Source organism: Ochotona curzoniae, unplaced genomic scaffold (genome assembly GCF_017591425.1).
Source record: "Ochotona curzoniae isolate NIBS_2020 unplaced genomic scaffold, NIBS_Ocur_1.0 contig_2210, whole genome shotgun sequence".
NCBI classification, from domain to species: domain Eukaryota; kingdom Metazoa; phylum Chordata; class Mammalia; order Lagomorpha; family Ochotonidae; genus Ochotona; species Ochotona curzoniae.
The window spans coordinates 24,897,574-24,918,979 of record NW_024465369.1 but is presented as its reverse complement, the minus strand read 5'-3'; the positions used below and the strand labels follow the sequence as shown (position 1 = coordinate 24,918,979).

The 21,406-nt window shown below is 34.9% G+C and overlaps 1 protein-coding gene across 8 annotated transcripts in view; it reads right to left on the bottom strand.

Moving 5' to 3' along the window:
- SLC4A10 (solute carrier family 4 member 10) overlaps positions 1-21,406 on the bottom strand; it is a 247,691-nt gene that overhangs the window by 31,812 nt on the left and 194,473 nt on the right. For all 8 annotated transcript variants that reach the window (XM_040971641.1, XM_040971645.1, XM_040971642.1 and 5 more), the window contains 4 exons: positions 12,835-12,940; positions 6,981-7,142; positions 5,484-5,597; positions 4,245-4,406 (listed from right to left, as the gene is read on the bottom strand). In XM_040971641.1, the coding sequence (XP_040827575.1) occupies positions 4,245-4,406; positions 5,484-5,597; positions 6,981-7,142; positions 12,835-12,940 (544 nt within the window). The remainder of the gene's footprint in view (positions 1-4,244; positions 4,407-5,483; positions 5,598-6,980; positions 7,143-12,834; positions 12,941-21,406) is intronic.

Sequence of the window (21,406 nt, the reverse complement as noted above, 5' to 3'; positions counted from 1 at the left end):
GTACACAATAAAAACAAAAATATGACTTCCTCCTGTATGTTATAAAATAGTGGGAGAATCTTTGATTTAATATAAACCAAAGCAAACAAGCAGTTCTGGCATATCTCTTAATTCATCAGCATCCTTCCCCTTGCCTTTCATTTAGAATGTCTTTTCAAACTTGGTCTTTGAAACCACATTATTAGCTGATAGACATGCCATGACAAAAGGAAGCATCCCCTTGTCAGGGAGAGAACTCTGTACCTTCCAACATATTTCTGTACTTTTTTTTTTCTCAGAGACAGAGCTAGAGCTTTCATTCTCACATTCATCCACGAATCACGGGAAATGGACATATGGGAGGAAAAGGGAGCATAGCAACAGGTGATGCTACACCAGACCCCACTAAAACCAACATGCAGCAAGACAAGAGGCCAGCCAAGAGGACCATCTGATACCCAGATGCCACTGCTGAAAAAAATCATTTCAAAGCTTGGCAGCAATTTCCTGCATCTGTCAAGTTATCCACATAAAAGACTATAGATTGACATGAAGAACCAGGCTGACAAAGAGGGCAAAAAAGAACATATCAAATGCCATAACCATTGAGAGGATGTGGTGCCAAATGAATGTCGCAAATGCATTCATTTACTGAAGTGATCCCGGATTGTATTGCTGTTTATTAAAAATGATGTCAAAAGAAGCCTGAACTGTCTACAGAAACATGTAGAGAAGCCCACGGCTGCCTCTTAATAGAAACTTGCTTTTTCTGTAAAATAATATCCTTTCCACTGAAAGACAGTGTTCTTTAAAAAAAAAAAAAGCAAGCAGAGCTTTATAATTTTTTTTTAAAATAGATTTAGCTAATCTATTGATAGTCTCACTGTTTAAGGAAGAAACAAACAAACGTTAAAGAGTATAAATGTACATGTTTAATAGGATACTTTGCATTCTCAGATGTTTATGTTTACAGATTCTTTCACTCTTGAGGGACCAAAAGGATTTTGAAGGTCAGTAAGCTCGAGTTTACCTAATTTTGAGCTCCTTCATTTGCAGGCAGCAGTAAATTCCTTAGCCAGTGAGTAGTGCCTAGACAGCTTTAATGTGTACACAATAACACTTGTGAAACGATCTTTTTAAAAAGTCTTTATTGGCATGAGAAATGTCATCTAAGAAAATCATCCACTAGATCTGGCAGGTGATAAAAATGAAAAATACCTAAACTGTTAAGTTTGCAGACAGAAAGAGTGAGATAAATTCTGAGGAGCCTTAGATAAATATATGGCAGAGACCTAGATACACGATGTGGAGTCTACCAGGGACCTGAGAGACAAACTACAAAATATGATGATTCATTAGGCAATTACATGGAACATGCCAACCAGTATAAAAATGGGGTGTCGAGCCAGAAAATGAGTAAAAACTGAAAATGTAGTTCACTTGTGGTCTGTGGGTATAATCAAAAAACATGTCTCTTTGCGAAAATACAATTCAAGTCAAAGTAGAAGACCTTAGAAGTATTTCAGAGAAGGAATAACTAGAGAAGCCAGTTATGGAACAAATCATTAATCTTAACAAACAATATTCTGAGAAGGTGATTTTTTTTTTTTTTTTTTGCTCTGGCTGTTGTGGTTAACAAGAATATCAGTAGCGGCAGACCACACTATGATGATGCTTAACAGAAGATAAGAGCTGGAGGCCAAAAATAATTGTGCAGGGTACATAAAGGATGTCTTCAACAAAAAGGCCTGGCTGGTGAAACCTATATCCAAGAAAGTGGATAGAGTATTCAGTTTGTATTTTCAAGACCACACTGGCTCTGCTTCTGGCAATCACAGTAAACAGTTTGATTATATCAGATTTGTTCTATTGTTTGCTAAATCCAGAGTGTTAAAGGGCAAAAACATGAATGTGAGACTACCTAATCATATATTTATATAAAAAGGTCCACCAATATAGCTTCAGGTTTACTTTGGTGACAAAAACATTGTTTAGTTCTACTATTAATGCTAAAAACACAGAGCTCTTGAAAAAAAACACTTTAAAAATGCTTTTATTACATTTTAGTTATTCTGTACCATATGTAAAGTAGGAAACTGGCATATTTGTCAAATTAGAGCTTTGGAAAGGCTATAAATGTCCAGGGCATAATCTTGGTTCATGAGGACCAAGAAGTAACAGGGCTAGGTGATGGATGAGGTTGAGGGTTGAAACGATCAACTCAATAGAATGTCCAAAAATAAAATTCTGTTAGCAAATCTATATCTCAAGGTAATAAAAAATTGTGGTATTTCTTACTTTTTGTCATTGAACATTTAATCAGATTTTTAAAATAAACTATGTGTTATTCTATAAACCAGAAAATGGAGATGTCTTCAGTTTAAAAAAATTTAGCATGTAGTAAAAATATTTTTCTACATCTGAAAGAATAATAGAATTATACGATATTAACATCAATTACACTTATTTTACAGATTTATTTACCTATGCAAATTTAAAAGCAAGGTTTAATAATTTGCTCTAGTAGAAGCTTGATATTTTAAAAACTAGTATTTTTAAACTATAGACATTAAGTAATCAGGTTATTAAACTTGGAAATCTGAACTTCTTTAAGAAATGACTTTTAACTAATCAACCTTTCCAATACTAATCAAGCTAGTTTGGTGAGGATATTGTAGCCAGTCTACAGACTTAAGTGAGCCAATTATTTATTTTTCAAAAACATTTCCTGCTCATCAATGTCACATTGGTAACCTGAAATCAGCCACAGCGGGAATAGCATGCCATGGAGATCAACAAACGTGAATCAGTCTCTTCCCTTTTATTTCCACACGGAAAACTGGTGGTTAAACATATATCGATGTAGACACAGAAAGTATTATTATATTACATAATACTCTATAAATATATACATTTTATATGCTTATTGCTTTAATGTAAATAAATTTTTAAATGCAAATTCCGTCCTCTCCTACAACTCCTGCCTCATACACCCACTGTATGAGTAGCTGTCATCACGGATTAGTCCCTAATGCCTTATGGGATATTTTTCATAGAGTATATTTAATATTTAAATATTTTGTTTGACACAAAACATAAGTTGATTGAGAAATCCTTTTCAAAATGACTTAAAACATGCTTCAGGTACTCTCTACAGGGGAATGAAGAACATTCTTGATTTAAAAATAGATAAGTTTCCTCCAGTACAAGCACAAATTTCATACTTAGTAAGATAATTGCAAATAATTACTTTCTGACACAATGTATGATAATTATTATATCCCACACACACTGAAAACCATGTGTGTAAGCACCACAATAGCCTTCCATAAATCCTCATTCTGGAAAAGTTGAGTGTGTATCCATCCTAATGGCAAAGGCATAGAGGTTTTCAAATCTTTCTCACATCCTTACAAAATTGTAGAAAGTACTATTTCTGATGCTTTGACAATTATTATTCCTACTATTTAAAAGGCATATAAAGATAAGTGGCAATCCTCCTGTGATACTGGGCAGGGGTGTGGAGGGAACAACAAGATTGTATGTGTTGTGTCCTGTTTTTAGACTGTTTGACTTAGGCTATTTCTAACTATTCAATGGTTTCACTAATTTTATCTAATATATTTCTGTGGCAGTGATCATGTTACATATCTTAGACAAGCTGTACACCAGTGAACAACCTTGTAACTTCACAGTTGCAAAAATGGCAGCATCAGGATATAATAAAATATTTAATTATTTTGCAGAAACAAATTTATAAAGTATAAACTAAAATTCAAAGATGTTACTTACAAGCTGTAAGTTTCTGTAATTACAGAAAGAGTGATAATTAGAGAAAAGTAGAAATATCTGAAAATGTAACCTGTCCTAGTAATGCATGCAACATAACAGGTCTACTTGGGGTCAACTAAGGAAATCCTGGGTATAAGGCAAGTCAGTAACAAGATGTGCTCCAGCAGAATAGACTACCAACTTTTTGAAAAATGCTATGCATGGTAAAGCTAGAACTTTTAGAATATTTTGTTTATTTGTTTTAAGTCTTGAAGGGAAGGCTTAAGACTTTAAAGTTCAGCCAAGTGCTACGATCAAGTTTTCTTCTCATTTTCAAGACACATTGTCTTGTAAAATGGGAAAATTATGAATCTGAGACATTATTTTCACATTTCTCTGTACAAATGAATATATAATATAGACAAAGTCTAAGGACATCCACTTGCTATCTGTTGGATAGGGTTATTTATATGAAAATGTATTTTAAAACAAACCTTTAGCTTATGCTCTTTTCTGTTGATGATGACAGCTGTGATCTGTTGGTCCATAAAAATTAGAATAGTACAAAGCAATGCAGGAATAATTGCAGCCACTACTGTCCACCATGGATTGGGACCTAAGGGTGTAACAAACCAGCCACGATCATCTCTGGTAGGCTGTAAAATAAAAGGATGTACATAGTTATTGGTCCAAGTAATGAATAGCTCCCAAAATTAAGTCTTATGGATGTGACTAGAAAAGCCCAAATTATAAACTAATGAGTTGAATATCTATAATAATCATAATAATAAATCAGAAAGCATTTATAAGGCAAAAACATCAATCTATGTGTCTTATTTTAATTCACATTTTTCTTCACCGAACCCTAAAGAAAATAACAAAAATGAGGAAATTAAGGCCCAGAGAAATCTAGTAAATTGTTCCATTTCCCAGATCAAATAAGAGTTAAAGAAGGAGTCAAAACAGAGTGATTAAAAAATCTGTTATATATGTATATCCATACATATACATATGTAAGATAAAACAATATTCATTATCATAGTTATTATTGGATATTTTATTTATATTTACAAAAAATAAGTATATCAGTGTCCTAAAACTAAGCTACATGGATAAGTAAATAAGAACCTTCATTCAGTTTAGAATCAGAGACAGACAGACAGACACATAAATAGTGTATCTCAGCATAATGTTGTTTTAAATGTGTATATAAGTTATTGTGTGGAGAAAAAGCCCCATCACACCAGAAGTACAGGGGAGGACTTTAGTTATGGTTGATGCCTGAGGTGGGTTCCAAGCAATTCTTTTTAATTACAAGAATTCTCAGTCCTGTTTAACAAATAAGAAGCATTAGACTCAGAGCAGGTTACTGGCCCAAAGTCACACATCTCTGACAGAGTACGGTCAGAATCCCAATACAAATCTATTTTTATGTCCTGATGCAATACTGCATCAAGGCATTATGTTTCTCTTGGCCTTGAGATGTTTCCTCAACTTTTAGGAGAGCAGTGTATCGATTGCCTAAGTGGGAGAATGAGGGCAATTTTTCAGGAAACCTTTAGTTTTCTATTTCTCTTTTCGTCATACTGTGCTTATTGTATTTACTGCCTTACTAATTTGTATTAAGCTGTATTCTTAGTGTTTTCATGAAAATCCCATATACTAAAGACATCAACAAAATGGACATTACACCTGTAGAGATTCACAGATAGTAATCCTGATGATAAATTCACCTTGAAAACACTTGGTACTTGCAGTTTTGGAGAGGGAATTCCGATGGCATAATCAATCAAAACCATGCACAGAATTGTGAGAAAGACAGCAAAGTCACTCACTATGGATCGGACCTAAAAATAATGAAAACACTTATCACATGAAGGAGCTATAAATAGCCTGAAATAGGAACATAATTTGGAGTCACACTTTATAAACACTTTATGACATAGCATCATAATATTATATTTTATGCATGCTCTGATATTACCATTAACTCTGTCATAGCCTGAATATATATTTATGTGTCTCTGTCATTAAGATGGATGCATGCTCCACTTTTCCAGAATGAGGTTTTTTGGAATAGCTCTCATGGTAGTTATGTTGTTTTCAGTATTTATTTAAAATATAACTCAATTATGAAATCAACTATTTGAATATTTAGAACACTGAATACATTTGGATGGCCAGCATTTTATTTTAATGAATATTTCATGTAACGTTTTAACATGATGAACCTGAATCAACATGAAAGATAACTGTTTTTGTTGAAGACGCATAATGTTTTAGTTAGTGTACCTAGGATATAAGCATAGGAATAGAGTATACAAGCATGCATCAACTCTAAATAAATTCAATGTCAGCCACTTTTGAAAGCTGCTTATCACAGTGGCATTGTTTGAAATACATACCAATACAATTATCAACACAGTCTGAAATCTATCAGTATGTCTTTATGACATACGCGCACAAAATGTCTAAGATTACACTTTAAAGTTAAAAAAATAATTTTGTATTAATCAGCTTAAGCTGTTGGGGAGAAAAACACGAATTTTTCATCCTAGTGAATGAAGAGGTCACAAAACAAGGAAGCTCTCTATGGAAAGAGCAGTTCTTTAAACATTTTTCTGACTTGGAATTTTGATCATAATCTATACCTCGACACCAAGAAGCTTGTTTCCTTTCTTTCTTTGTCTCTTTCTTTGCTTCCTTTTTTTTTCCCGGTGGAATCAGATATTATAGGTGTTATTTTGCAGTGTTAAATATTGAACTAAGCTGTTTCTCTGTTTACTTTCCTTTCCAAATATGCAGATACAAACACGGATGCTTGGGGGAGGGACTAACACAGCGAAAACCAAAAGGAGACTAGTGTTCCAAGGAGTCACCCAATTAGGAAACACAACAGTGGTTTCTCTGATATATGTCTTAGCCTGGAATAGTTCCCACTGCTCACTGGGCAAGAAAGTGACAATCAGTATGTGCTTCGCATTTCCAAAATCTTCAGTGATTGCAGACAGGAGAAAACCCTGAAGGGTCTGCATATCCCCAGCACCTGGAACACAAAATGCCTTCTCCTCACCCCCACCAACTGTCAGCTCCTACACCAAAAAGAAGCCTTTTCTGTGGCTTTAATTTATTGCATCCCTTGCTCTTCCTTTTGCCCTGCAACACAGAGAACTTCACAACATGTTATACTTTAGCTCCCATTTTCATCAGAGGGGCAATAATCTAAGTACCTTGGTTGGAAAATACCGGCTAGTCTTGAACTGCTTCAGGGTGGCTGAGAGGGTGACGGTCGAAAAGAACAAGATCACTGACCAAAACAGAACATCTGGGACGTAAGGGTGGTCGTGTCCACAGGCTCGGCCGACGTATTCCCCATGCAGTGATTTGCACTCCTGTTGAGAAGAAGCAAGACAGAGCTATGAAGAAAAACCTGGGAACATTTTTTTGAGAAAACTCGCACCTTCTTTTCAATTGCAGAGGAGATGCTGAAGCTCTTCGTTTCTGGTCATAATGAGGATTAAACATCAAACCACTTGGATTCTGTTTGTTTAGGAAATGAACAATATCAAAGATAGAATTCAATATAATTCAAGGATGAATCACTGTTTAAAATCTGTTTTTGCGAATGAAGCAAAATAGTTAAAATAGAGTTTACAATTAGGTTATTAAACCCAATAACTATTAAGATAGTAACACTAGATTTATTGAAAGCAAGTAAGTCCTAATATCAAACTCGATGCCTAGCCATTTAAATACATCAATAGGTTTAGTTTTCATACCAAACCTATGAAATGGGTACAAGTTATTATTTGTATTTCATGTTTGAAGAAACTAAGGCATGAGAAGTAAAAAAAAAAAAAAAAAAAAAAAAAAAAGCTCTGGCCTCACCACTGCTTGATGGCAGCAGAGCTGTGATTCAAACGTCAACTCCTATGATGGAAATATTGTTGCACATAAAGGAAAAGAAAAGCCATTTTTTTTCACATAGATTTTGACACTGAAAACACTACCAAGCAGAAAAATGAAAAAGGCAACAGCAAAACCATAAAATATAATTACTGAAATGAAATTACAAATCAAAGAAGGATTTTTAAAATTAAAAAACAAATGAGACGAAAGTGGCTGCACAAGCAAGGTAAAGCTCATAGTTAGAACTTGAGGGTCTCCCTCCCTTCCCCACCCCCACCCTGCGCTTTATTGCTATAAACCTGAATTCTCTCTTAGCACTGTCTTAGCCATGAGGTGGCAGCAAAGTCAAAAGGATTTTCTTCATGAAACACTAACCGCTTTAAGCATTAAATATTTTGAAAGAAAAAAATTCCTTAAAATTTCTTTAAGCTTCTCTTTTTATTTTTAAAATTAGACTATAGCAATATTTATTTTTTTAACAGAGGAAAGCATGGTTTAGATAATCCAATACTGGCTCAGAATAGAAATTGAATTGTGATACGATTCTAAGAGATCCTAGAGAAAAATAGAGACCAATGGGTTGATCACCAACATGTAATCTACCCAGATAAACTTCAAGTCCTGAAATCCTTGTTTAGCAGGAAGTAAATTTCTCAGATAAATAAAATTTCTAGAATAAATTACAAATAGCTACATAGTATCTGAAAACAAACTAGTACAACTATGTGGGTGAGCTACTTTGAGCCTAAAATTCTTAACAAATATTGTTAGAATACCTTTCCTTATCCTGTCCCAATTTCTTAACCTAACAGCAAATACCTTCTTTGTTAACTGAAACTGTATCCCAATTAACTGGGAAAAAAAACACTGAAAAATCCCCCAGGTCTTAACTACAGCCATACAGTTTTAATTTTTCCAGTCTCAAACTTTTACAAAAATTGATGAAGTTGCCTTGTGTTTTTCATTCTTATCTCCTGAACTGGCCAATAATCACTAGGCTAAAATAAAACAAAATAACAGGTTAGAATTTCCATAAGAGAATAGCTACAGATTTGTGAGCACCTATTTTCTGCAGGTATGAAAAATTTCTAAACAACTTTGTGTGATTTTAGGTCTAGCTTTCAATTCTTAGGAACCTAGATGCCATTTAAAGACTCCTATAACTGTCTTATTAATTGCCAGTGTCCTACAAAGCTATTTCAATTCAAAGCAAGTTGGAAATTATTATTTGCTTTCTCTTCCTTTGGGGAGGACAGGATGTTAATTTAAATAAAGAAAAATTGTGAACTAACATATCCAAAATTTATTTTCAAGCTCATGTTAGTTATATTCCCAGACAACACACCACATACACAGAGTGGGTGGGTGGGGAGAGAGGGACAGAGAAACAGAGAATGAGAGAGAGACAGACAGAGACAGAGAAACAAGTCCTAAAATTTAAAAGTGAATACAAAATCCAAATTGTGCCCTTTTCCTTTGAGTCTACCATATGGTTTGTCTAACAATGGATACTAAAAAAATGCATGTTGACAAACTGATTTCTCCTAATTACTCTTTGAATACATTCTAAGCTTAAATAATTCTATAAGTTGTCAAAAATTATGTTCAATAAAATAAGAAATTAAAGTTGTAATTAACATCTTGCCCCTTATGCACATAAAATCTAAATATGTAACTCCAGCACTGAAACAATTTTAACCAATTGCTAGTTAATTACTTGTGAATATTTTAAGCATTGTACTTAAAATGGCTGGTTCTGAGATAATTTTAAAAATATACACTGAGGGTCTGGCGCGATAGTGTAGTGGTTAAGGTCCTCGCCTTGAACGCACCAGGATACCATATGGGTGTCAGTTATAATCCCGGCAGCTCCACTTTCCATCCAGCTCCCCACCTGTGGCCTGGGAAAGCAGTCAAGGACGGCCCAAAGCCTTGGGACCCTGCACCCACATGGGAGACCAGGAAAGAAGTTTCTGACTCCTAGCTTTGGATCAGCACAGCACTGGCCATTGCGGTCATCGGACGGGAGATCTTTCTGTCAATCTGCCTTTCCAAAATTTATATATATATATATACACACACATTGAGAAACCTAAGTATTCAAGTTTGCCATGAAATAACTGAATTAGGTAGTAAATGTGTGAGATGGAAATATTTTCATTTTAGCTTACTTAAAAAGCTGAGAAGCAACTGGAAATATTTTCAAAAAGCCAATAAGTATAAAACATTTAATACTAATCATTTATACAGCAGTTTGCAAGAATCAAAGATAAGTTTCACCATTGGTTTGTCAAAGACAAAATAAAGTTTCACAAGACTATTTTCAGCTATACTGATATACACTAAACATTTCTGATATATATTAAACTACTTTAAGCCTTTTCCTTTTTAATAACCTGCACTCCTACTCCACACAGAAGCTAAATTGAAGTTATTAAAATATAAATGAAATTATCATTCAACTACTCTTAAATCCCTTCAATAACTACTCATAACACTTTAAAAATAAAATCCAAGCTATTGTGACCTAAAACTTCTGGTTTTCGTTACCCTGTCAATCTAATTTTATGTCAGTGCAAAGATTGAGACAGCTTAAATATACAGATAGTAGATTGGCTCTTTGATGTATGCGAATACTATATGTCCTGATAGAAACTCTAAACTAACTTATAAAGTAAACACAATCCAATTAGAAGGCAGGAGGATAAACATTACAATCTTAAATTATTATTCTAAAATTGAGGTCATAGAAAACATTTTTTAAAATTTCTGTTCCAAAAATAATTCATCCATGTATATGGTTTACTTCTTTTAGAATCTATACCCATTACTGAATCATGTTCTTTTCAATAAAATCATTGCATAAGCCTTTAAAAAAAAGATAGCCTTTCCTTGTTGAGTTGGCAATTGCAATTCTTGAAAAATGTAAGAATTTAAGAAAATCATGCAAGATCTTCCAAATGAATAATAAATAAGTACAGTATCATGTTACTATTTTTACAATGTGGTTATAAAAGCCATTATCACAGTATTGTTTTGATAAAAATGTTTCAAAGACAGTGATGATAATATTGGGGGGAAAAAGTAACAATTAGGACAAGGATTTTAATGATCTTCATTGGCTTTAAAAAACCACTAAAATTTTTTAATTATAAAGCATTCCCTTTGATGATAAAGGATACTTCTGATAATAATTAACAATTATCCATTGTGAAAGCTGGTTTTTATCTAATAAGAAATAATACAAACATTTCCTCTAAATGTTAATAAAAGAACTTTTAAAAACAAAGAAAAAGCCCTACAAATCTATGTTAAAACATCATTAATTACACTTTATAATATCCTAAAACTTCTAATATGTAAAATTAACTCATGGCGAGTCATAGCAATCTTTCAGAAGGTTGTCATTCATTATTTGTTAATATATAAAAAGAGCATTATTTAGCATTGAATTATTTAGAAAATATAAACACAGTAAACCACCACACTAAACAATTTAGAGAGAAAAATTTTGGAGCTTTCCTCTTGAAAATGGTTTGAAGATAAGAGAAATAATTCAAGGGTCCATTTATACAAGACAGATTTTACAAATGGGGAGAATAGAAGATCCACCACTGAATTGATCCATCCTTATCCATGTCTACTATTTATTTCTTTTGAAAGCAGAACAAGTGGGAGAGAAATCTCCCGACAGTTTGCTTACTTCTCAAGTGCCCTCAACTGCTGAGGTAGGGACACTAGCTGAACCATGATCAAAGCCAGGAATCAGGACTGTAATTCAGGGCTCCCCTTGTGGTGACAGGGATCCAATTACTTGAGCCTTCTTCATGGCCTCCCCAGGTCTACATTAGCAGGAACCTGGAGTCAATAGTAGGAATAAGGAATCAAACCCAGGTACTCTGCCATAGGATGTGAATGGCTGAGCCACTAGACTAAATGCCTATTTCTTTACATCTAAAATTCTGAATAACTCTAGCTTTCTTTCTTTTTAAGCTCCTTGTTTTATTCATCATTTAAAGGATTCAGGCTGGCCAGGTTAATTTTCTAGGGAGAAAATATTAGGACAGAATAGTGTTTAACAATAACAAGAAAGTAAAAATAAGTGAGGCTTATTCTAGAGAAAAAAGACGAGTTAAAATAAAGGTAGTAAAATAAAAGTAAAAACACAATTTTAAATAGTAAGTAATTCAATTTCTATTCTGAAAGAATGCATTTAATAGGGAATATTCAGAGAAAAAAAGAAAGGGTCACATGTTTCTACAAAAACCATGTTTAGAGTTTTACAATATCTGTACAATTTCTATATTTACTCATTAGCCCACTTACTAAAAGAGTATGTGCTTAATCAAATGGACTGTAATTTACATAGTTTCAATTTACATAGTATAAAGGTGGATAAAGTAGCAGAAAGTTTGGATTGTAATGGTAGTTAGCTGAGAAGAAAAACCAGGGCTACTTAGACTTAATACTTATTAAGAGCAAAATATTTTTCATTTTTTTTCAGATTGTAAGATTTTATTGAACAAAAGTAAAGGATACAATTACAGATGGGGAAATAAGATGTGCAAACCAGAATAAGAAAGACAGTCATGAGAGCAAAAGTTTCAGGGTAAATCCTGAGCAAATAAGACAAAGATATAGGATTTAAATGTTTTAGATGAAAAATATATATCTATTCCCTTTTATGAGTAGGCTGCAAACCAAATAGATAAGGGAGCTCTTATAAAAGAGGTGCCAGAATTTTGTTTTAACAACAATAAAAATTATTTGTTCTTTCCAAAGATTTCAGTATTTACAGTAAAACACCTTTAAAATCCCCCCCTTCTCCTCAGAATATTCTAAACAGCTGTAGCTTTACAGAGAAGGCAACTTCCTCCTGCCATATGGTTTCATTTAGGTCAACACCACTCAAATGTAATGGGCTTTCAGTTCATCTCAATCATATATTGTGTATATGTGCTTTCAGAGCAATTCAGGCTTACAGTTAGAAAAATTTTAATAATCAAAGAAAATCTTAGATTGTTAAGGAACGTCTAATATGAAAACAAATCATTCTGTTTTAGAATAGTACACTACACATTCAAAACAAGTGACAATAACAGACTCAGGATGTCAACAAAAAACCTTACAGTAACATGATTCAAGATGTGACTTACTTTACAACATGTTACTTACTGACACAGTTAAGTTCTCCCAAATAATCTCAGAAGCAGAAATATTGGACTCTCTCCATTCTTTCAGTGTATCATTGCTGGGATTCTGTGGTTCCACACAGTTGCATCTGAAAAGGCAAAGTATTGTCTTTTTGAAACAGGTAGCTTTTTATTACTACACCCCCCAAAGAGGTGTGAAACAAGTACTTCCTTTCCATTTCCAGAATCTCCATCTTACACAAAAGTAATTAGATCCTTCTAAAAACTATTCTTAGATAGACAAATTAAAAATCAAAATGGATACATTACAGATATATTGGATCATTTTGAAAATCACACATTCTGCAAATATTTTTGGAGATCTATCACCATATATAAGATAGCATGAAGAATATTTGCTTGGAATAGGAGCAAGTTAAGAAAGGGTTGTAGAAATTGACAATTGTGTAATAGGAAACATGGGGTTGGGGCCCTAGTGTAGTAGGCTACCCTTCATATGGATACCAGTTTATGTACCAGTACTCCACTGACGCTCCCTGTTTATGGCATGAGAGAGCATCCGAGCATGGCTTTAATCCTGGGATAGCGCACCCATGTAGGAGACATAGACAAAGCTCTGACTCCTTCCTTGGAATTGGCCCAGCTCAGCCCATGAGGCCATTTGGGGAGTGAAGCAGTAGATGGAATCTCTCTCACCTTCTGACTCTCCCTTTCTCTGTAAATCTGCCTTTCATTTGAAAAAAAAAAACAAATTTTTAAAGATTCATTTATTTATTTATTGGAAAGGCAGATATACACAGAGCAGGAGAGACAGAGAGGAAGATCTTCCATCCATTGATTCACTCCCCAAGAGGCTGCATTGGCTGGAGTTAAGCTGATCCACAGCCAGGAGCCAGAAACTTCTTCCTGGTCTCCCACATGGGTGCAGTGTCTCAAGGCTTTGAGCCATGCTTGACTGCTTTCCCAGACCACAAGCAGGGAGTTGGATGGAAAGCATGGTCGCCAGGATTAGAACCAACGCCTATATGGGATCCTGGCACATGCAAGGAAAGGACTTTAGCTGCCAGGAGACTGTACTGGACCCCCCCACACACACACCAAAATAAATATTTTAAAAAAGAAAAACATAATTTCTGACTTCATGGTATCTATAAATTTGCTCATCAGAAGAGTTTATAAATAACTGACAAATTAATGCTGTTGGAAGTTAACATCAATTTGCGAGTTGTTTTCCAAAAATTCATTCATAAAGTTATAGAAAGCTTTTGCCTCTTGGAAAGCAATTTCTTATAGAAACCTGACATGTACTACATAATTCCAAAGTTCCTTAGATACTATTTGAGTGTATAAATGTAACTGTAGGATCAACTGTTGTTTCTAATATTAATTCTACAGAAGAATTCTCATAAAGCTTTGACCTTATAAACCTCTCTGCCTAAGCAATAATGTCCGATTTCTACATCAGGAACTGCTTTACTTCACCACCACACACTGTTTTCAAAGTTGCTGTCTATTAGTGCAAGAAATTTGTGGAATTGGGAAGCTCACACAGGCATAAGTATTATGCTCACTAAAGAAGATTAGCGGATTCCCCAGTTGGGCTCATGTGCAAATTGTGTCTTTAAGAGGGCAGAGGATTCCACTGAGGATGTTTGATGACAAAGGTTTTAAAAAGGAATGGGGGTCCGGCAGCATGGCCTAGTGACTAAAGTCCTTGCCTTGAACGCCCCGGAATCCCATATGGGCGCCAATTCTAATCCCAGCAGCTCCACTTCCCATCCAGCTCCCTGCTTGAGGCCTGGGAAAGAAGTCAAGGATGGCCCAATGCTTTGGGATCCTGCACCCATGTGGGAGACCTGGAGGAAGTTCCTGGCTCCTGGCTGTGCATCGGCACAGCACCAGCCGTTACTGTCACTTGGGGAGTGAATCATCGGACGGATGATCTTCCTCTCTATATCTCTCTTCCTCTCTGTATATGGCTTTGTAATAAAAATAAATAAATCTTTTTTTTTTTTAAAAAAAAAAAGGGAATGGGATATAGAAACAGTAGAAGGCTACCCTGGCAGTGATATCAGTAGTAAAGAAAAACTGGAGCTCTAGCCTAAATTGGATACTAACATCAGCAATGCCACCATAGGTTAGTGACTGGTTACAGTCATAAAATATGACACGAAGGAAGAATAATAACCTGAGTGCTATTTGCACGGCATCATCATTATTTTGCTTTTTATTTCTTCAGTATTTCACAAAATGTAATAAAAGTATCACCTTTCACATCAATCTTTTCTTTCATTTGTTGTATTTTCATTTTGCTTCACAGTTAGAACATATAATAAATTTAAGCAAAAAATAGAGAAAATGGCCAATATCTTGCAGGAGAAATAAAATGAGAGAAAAATGCACTATACTACATATGACTATCACAATGTACAAATATATATATATATATATATATATACATATATGTGCTTTCTACAGTTACTTTATATCAATAGATACTCGGTAGATAAATACAGAAATGTAGTTACCAGAGCATGGTAGAAGGAAATCATATTTTCTCGTTTATTAATTTCATTTCTACATTTCACTGAAAGGAGAAACTAAAGGTTCCATCTAAGGCCACGCCGGTCAAGCCATATTTGAATCTCGGGCCACTTTACCATAAACTCTTTCTCTTTGTGCTACAAATAACAGTTTCTGGAAGAAATTTAGTGCCATTTCTTCAGGACAGTCTGAAGAGTAAGATGGCCTCCATGCTTTCCTGCCAGGAGCTTTCTCCTTTAAGACATTATCCTAATGCTCCCTGTATCCCTGTCATCATACCATTACAACCCCAGCCCACTATCTTCATCCCTATTGTCCAGTGTTCAATTTCTGGTAACCCTATCTAAACTTGTGGTATGGTACAACACCTAACTTGCCTTGTGTACCATTCCCTGAGGGCCATGGTCTCTGCTCTCCACATTGAACGTACTGTGTTAGTGAAAACAGTCACATAATCTGCTTCTCCATTCCCGGTAGTGTATTTATATTTGCATTTTAATGGTATTTTTCCAGAACAATTGTTAGAAATTTGATGTAAAAATGACAGATACACAGAAGACTTTTTTTTTTTTTTGAGATTTGGGTCTATAAGCGTATATTAATCACATATGCCTCCTTGTCAGAAGTAAATGTGCCTGACAACTTTTGTCATCTATGAATTTCAAGTGAAAAAAGTATTTTGACCTAAAACACTTATTTTATACATTGCTAATATCATGTATATTAACAAATCATTGTTTTTTCCTCATTCTGGACATTTGCTATCCAAAATGAATAGATTTTAGAGACTCTATGCTCATACCAAATTATGTACCAACCTTAGGTAGCTCAAAGTAGACTTCAGACAACTGGGTTATTATGTACATTTTTTAAAAAAATAGAAAAGATTTATTTGTTTGTTTTATTCATTTCAAAAGTCCAGAGAGGGAGAAGAAGAGAGATAGGAAGAGGGAAGGAAGGAGAAAGAGAGAGAGAAAGAGAATTTTCCATTTACTGTTTCACATTCCAAGTGGACACAATAGTCAGATCTGGGTCAGGCCAAATCCAGGAGCCGTGTCTCCCTCTAGGTCACCCACAAGGCTGGTGGGACCCTCCTACTGGGTTCCTCTTCAGCTCCCTTCACAAGTGCATTAGCAGGCAGCTGAATTGGCAGGAGAGTAACCGATACTTGAACTAGCAATCCGATATGGGGTGCTAATTTTCAAACAGCAGACTGCATCACATCATGCACCCCAGGTTTAATGTTTCTAAACATCAAAAACAGTTATTGTAAGTAGATAAATCAAGAAGAAAGTGAGAAAAATTCCATTTTCCTACTTTTCTTCCATACTGATGAACTTCATTTAAATCATTACAGTCCAAACTACAAAAAGTAAAGAAGATAAAAGAGACAAAAAAAAAAAAAAAAGGTGCTGTGAAGAGTCGGAATGTGGGTTTGTTACAAGCCCTTCTGTTAATCTTACCCAAAATAATTTCTGGTGAGTCTGGCCATGTGATAAAAGTATTAAGGCAAAGCATTTAAGATTTATTTATTTGAAAGGCAGACTGACAGAGAAAGGTGTGTGTGTGTGTGTGTGTGTATGTGTGTGTGTGTGTGTGTGTACACGCGCGCGCGCACGCGCACTCGTAGAGAAAAATCCCATCTTGTGGTGCATTCATCAAATGCCTGCAAAATCAGCAGCTGCTCCAGGCCAAAGCCAGGATCCAAGAACTCTTCAGTCTTCCACATAGGTGGCAGAATTCCAAACACCTGGGTGATCATATGTTGAGCCCCAGGTACATCAGCAGGAAGCTGTATTGAATGTGGAAATGGGACTAGATACTTCTCGAGTGCCAGTTTAACCCAATGTACCCATACTCCTGCCCTCTCTGCTGCACTCTGGTATCTTTAAGTGTGTTTTGCAGTTTGATGATTAGGACACTGGATTCTCCAACAAGTTTCCTCCTATGTTTGTGTTAATTCAAACATTCATTGAATGAGATTGGACAAATTATTTAACATTTAACCACTTCATGTTTCAGTTTTCCTATCTGTGAAGCAGAAAAAATGATAGTAACCAGCCTTGGGGAACTTGCTTTAGGTAAATATAGACAAAGTTATTTTACTTAACTTTGATAAAGCAGCTAGGAGGGCAGGTGTTGTAGGGCAGTAGATGAAGCCACTGAATGAATCTCTATAACTGAAGTGTTTGGTTTAAGTTCTGGCTAATCCCTACTTCTGATTGAGGTTCCTGCTAATGCACCTAGAATATAGTAAATAACGGCTAATGTACTCAAGTTCATGCCACCCATGTGAGAGATCTGATGGAATTCTTGTCTCCTAGCTTTGGCCTGACCTTGCCTTGTCTGTGTTAGGCAGAACTGATGAAAGGAAGGTGTGTGTGAGTGTGTGAGTGTGTGTGAGTGAGTGTGTGTGTGTGTGTAGGTGCACATGCACACGACTGTGATTCTTTCACTCACTCTGTGTTTAAAACAAATAAAATATCTTTAAAAAAAGAAAAACCTAGGACATGAGCTGGCACAAGTAAATACTAATTAGGTGACTGATATCACCATAATGGCTACTGAGGCTGTTACCATTGTTGTTAACACAAGTTCATGGATCAGAAGTTCCAACAATCATAATTCAGAGGAAATGGCAGTATCTATACTTCCAAACATTTCTTAAAACACCAGTGGTAAAAAGTCCAATCCTTTTTTATTTTGTAGTATTGAATTATTTAGCTTAACAATGCATATTTTGCAAAACACGTCCTCTGCTACCCTTTACTATCCACAGGAAGGCAAGTGCTCTAAGTCATCTTGTTTATATAAATGGCAACAGAGTGATTAGATAAACATTGTAATTAAATGCCCTCATCCAGAAGTCTTTCCTTTTGTTTCAGGGCTAATGGAGGTGATCAGTCATCCTTAAAAAGGAGCCTGTGGCTGTCTTCTGAAAACATAATTTGGTAGAACTCCCTTCAACATTATTACTAATTTTAGTCCCTGTGCTGCAGATGCTCTCCTTTTGCCTTTGTGGTTATTAATAGTACCTTCCTGTGTGCATTGAACAGTAATGGTTCATTTTTTTTCAAGTTCATTTTTTCCCAAGTCTATTGACTAAATTAGCCCCAAGAGTGCTATGTAGCAAGTGAGGCATTAATACAAAGCATAAAATCAGAGAAACAGGAACTATATGTAGAAACAAAACATATTTTGTGATCATTCCATTTCTAGTTCAATAAATAGTTTGAATTACAAAATAATAAAATCACACTATAGAATATTTATAAGATTAAAAACAAAATCTCAACATCTTTCACCACAGCTGCTATTTTTTTGGTATATTCATTTTCAGCAGACCCTCTTAGGTATATTTTCAACAGATTTTATTCAGCATGTAAGCTGTAAATCTTTTTATTTAGTGTTACAATATTTTTTTGTATCACAACATCGTTTTGTGGAAACATCATTTTTAAGTGATGGGTACAAATTTACTTATTCTTTTAATAAACATTTAATTTTCTTGCGTTAATATTATTATTTACAAAATGCAGTAACAAATCTTTAATAAATATATTCATTACCATCATTTGGTATGATACAGTTCCTTGGGCTCAGAGATTTCCTCTCCTTCTCTACTGAATCCCCCTCCACACACTGAATTCCCCTATATTAACACAATAGTATAGTCTTCTAAAAACAGTTACAAGTCCATCATTCTGCTAGTTAAGTCTATCCTGACATTGTAGATACAGACAATGGCAGAAAATCCAGCATCCTACTATCAGGACATACTTAAGAGTTTCACTGGGAGTTCATCTTTGGTTTGGGAGTAGAGATGCATACTGCATTGGCCTTCACTTCTCGATACAGTAGTCTCTATTGTACAGTTCCTTTAGATGACTATATGAAATACTACTCGACCATTAAAAAGAATGAAATTCTACCATTTGCAGCAAAGTGGTCCCAACTAGAAACCATTATGCTCAGTGAAATAAGCCAATCCCCAAAGGACATACATCTTATGTTCTCTCTGATACAAGCCAAACTTCACGCAAAATATAAGATCAATAGATACATAGGTAAACAGATTTTTTAGATGAAATTTTCTAAATACTCACCCATTCTCCCTAAGATAATCATCCAAATGTATAGCTATATCATCTTGTGAGAAAAATAGCTTTTAAAAATATGAAACGTAACTTTGTAAGACACAGTCACTTGCAATTATTAAAAATATAGTCACCCATCAAATTCTTTAACTTCTTTTCATTTAAGTTTCACTGAAATTTAGAACTATCCTCTCCTTGGCCTCTAAATACTTGTCTCTGGAAACATTTTCACCTTCCTAGTACCCTGTATCTTTAAGTGACAATCATTACATCAGCTTTAAGCACATACTCCTTAACATAGCACTTGATATTTAACTCCTTCAAGAGATAAAAGCTCCATGGAGGTAGAAATCCTGTATACCTTGTCATTTTTATATGAAGCACATAGTAGGCAGCCTTGGTTGTGCGTTGACTGAGTTCACAATTTAACACTATTTTGTACAGAATATGGTGCTGAGTCGTACAGGAGACACATAGACATATATGACAGTCCCTAACTTTAAAGAGTTATTATCTATGTAATCCTGTACTATTGTTTGGCTTTCATATGTTGAAGGAGATTTATAAGCTTAAAAACCAAATTAACCTAAGTTTGACTCTCATTTGCTATCTATTGTCTATGCAATAATGGTAAACTTATTAAACTTTTTGTTACCTTACATTGATCATCTGTAAGGTAAGTCTAATGTTTGTCCCACTAGGTTATTGTAAATTTTAAGTTAAGTTACACATGCAGTTTTTTGTCATGGCTTTTAGAAATTAGGGGACATGTCAATGAAACAAAAAGACTTGACAGTTTTTAATTTTTTTCAAAGGTTTCATACATTTTTATGGGGACATAGTGTGTGATGTTTCATTACATGTATGTCAGGGCCCTCACCAAATCACGGTGGCAACATTTCCCCTCTTTCATATGACTTCATCTCTATCCAGTTTGTTTTCCTCCCACTAGCATTGTCTCAGTCAATAGTCAGGCAGAATTTGAACATATCAAAGTGCCAGCAAGGTTGATTTCCTTCAAGGTCTCTTTCCTTGGCCTGCAGATATCTACCTTCTTTCTGTGTCCTCAGATAGTCTTCTCTGTATGTCCTAATATCCTCTCTTACAAATACACCAGTCAGACAGGACTGACAGTACCCTTGCCTTCCGCTGCCACCAAACAGGAGCTTGTTTGGCCTTTTTTGCTTAATAGGCTCCATATCTAAATATTGTCACATTTAGCGGTCTATAAGGTTAATGCTGCCACATGCAAATTTGGGAGAGGGGGGGAGAACAATTTAACCATCATACGCAGAGATCTGACTTCAGAGTAGGAAGGATCATCTGTTTTCACCCCCAAAGTCTGTTTTTATAATTGGAAAGAAAAGTCTACCTATGGTACTTCATGCATTTAACATAAAACTGAATTTTTCTGGAAGAAATATAATTAGCTTCCTCCTAGTTACCTTCAAGGGAAGTTCTGATGAATTGTGAAGATACTAGCTTCTTGTGTAACCAAGAAAAGACAGGCATAATGGGGTTGTGAGTGGATGCAGCACTGGCCTTGGTGCAAACTGCATGAGACTGGTAATGACAATTTGTTTATAGAATCTATTTTACTACTTCTCACTTACTTTAAGCAGTCTTCCAGAGTATCAGTAACAATAGATTTTTGGTGGGATATAAGAACACTTTTAGTTACAGCTGAGAATTAAAGCAATAGAAAGTTTCAACAAAATGAAATGTCTTTGTTTTCCAGAATGTATATATTCTTCTTCAATTAATATCATTAAATAATAGAAATGCTACTGAACATCTTATACTATTAAGAGTTACATTATTTATAAGCATGCTGAGCTAACCTTACTCTTGCATAGTTCTGTAAATAACTAGTAAGAATAGTGTCAGAGCAATTAATAATTTCTAATGATTAAAGGCAGTGTTTCTTCCACTAAAACAAGTTACAAGCCATGC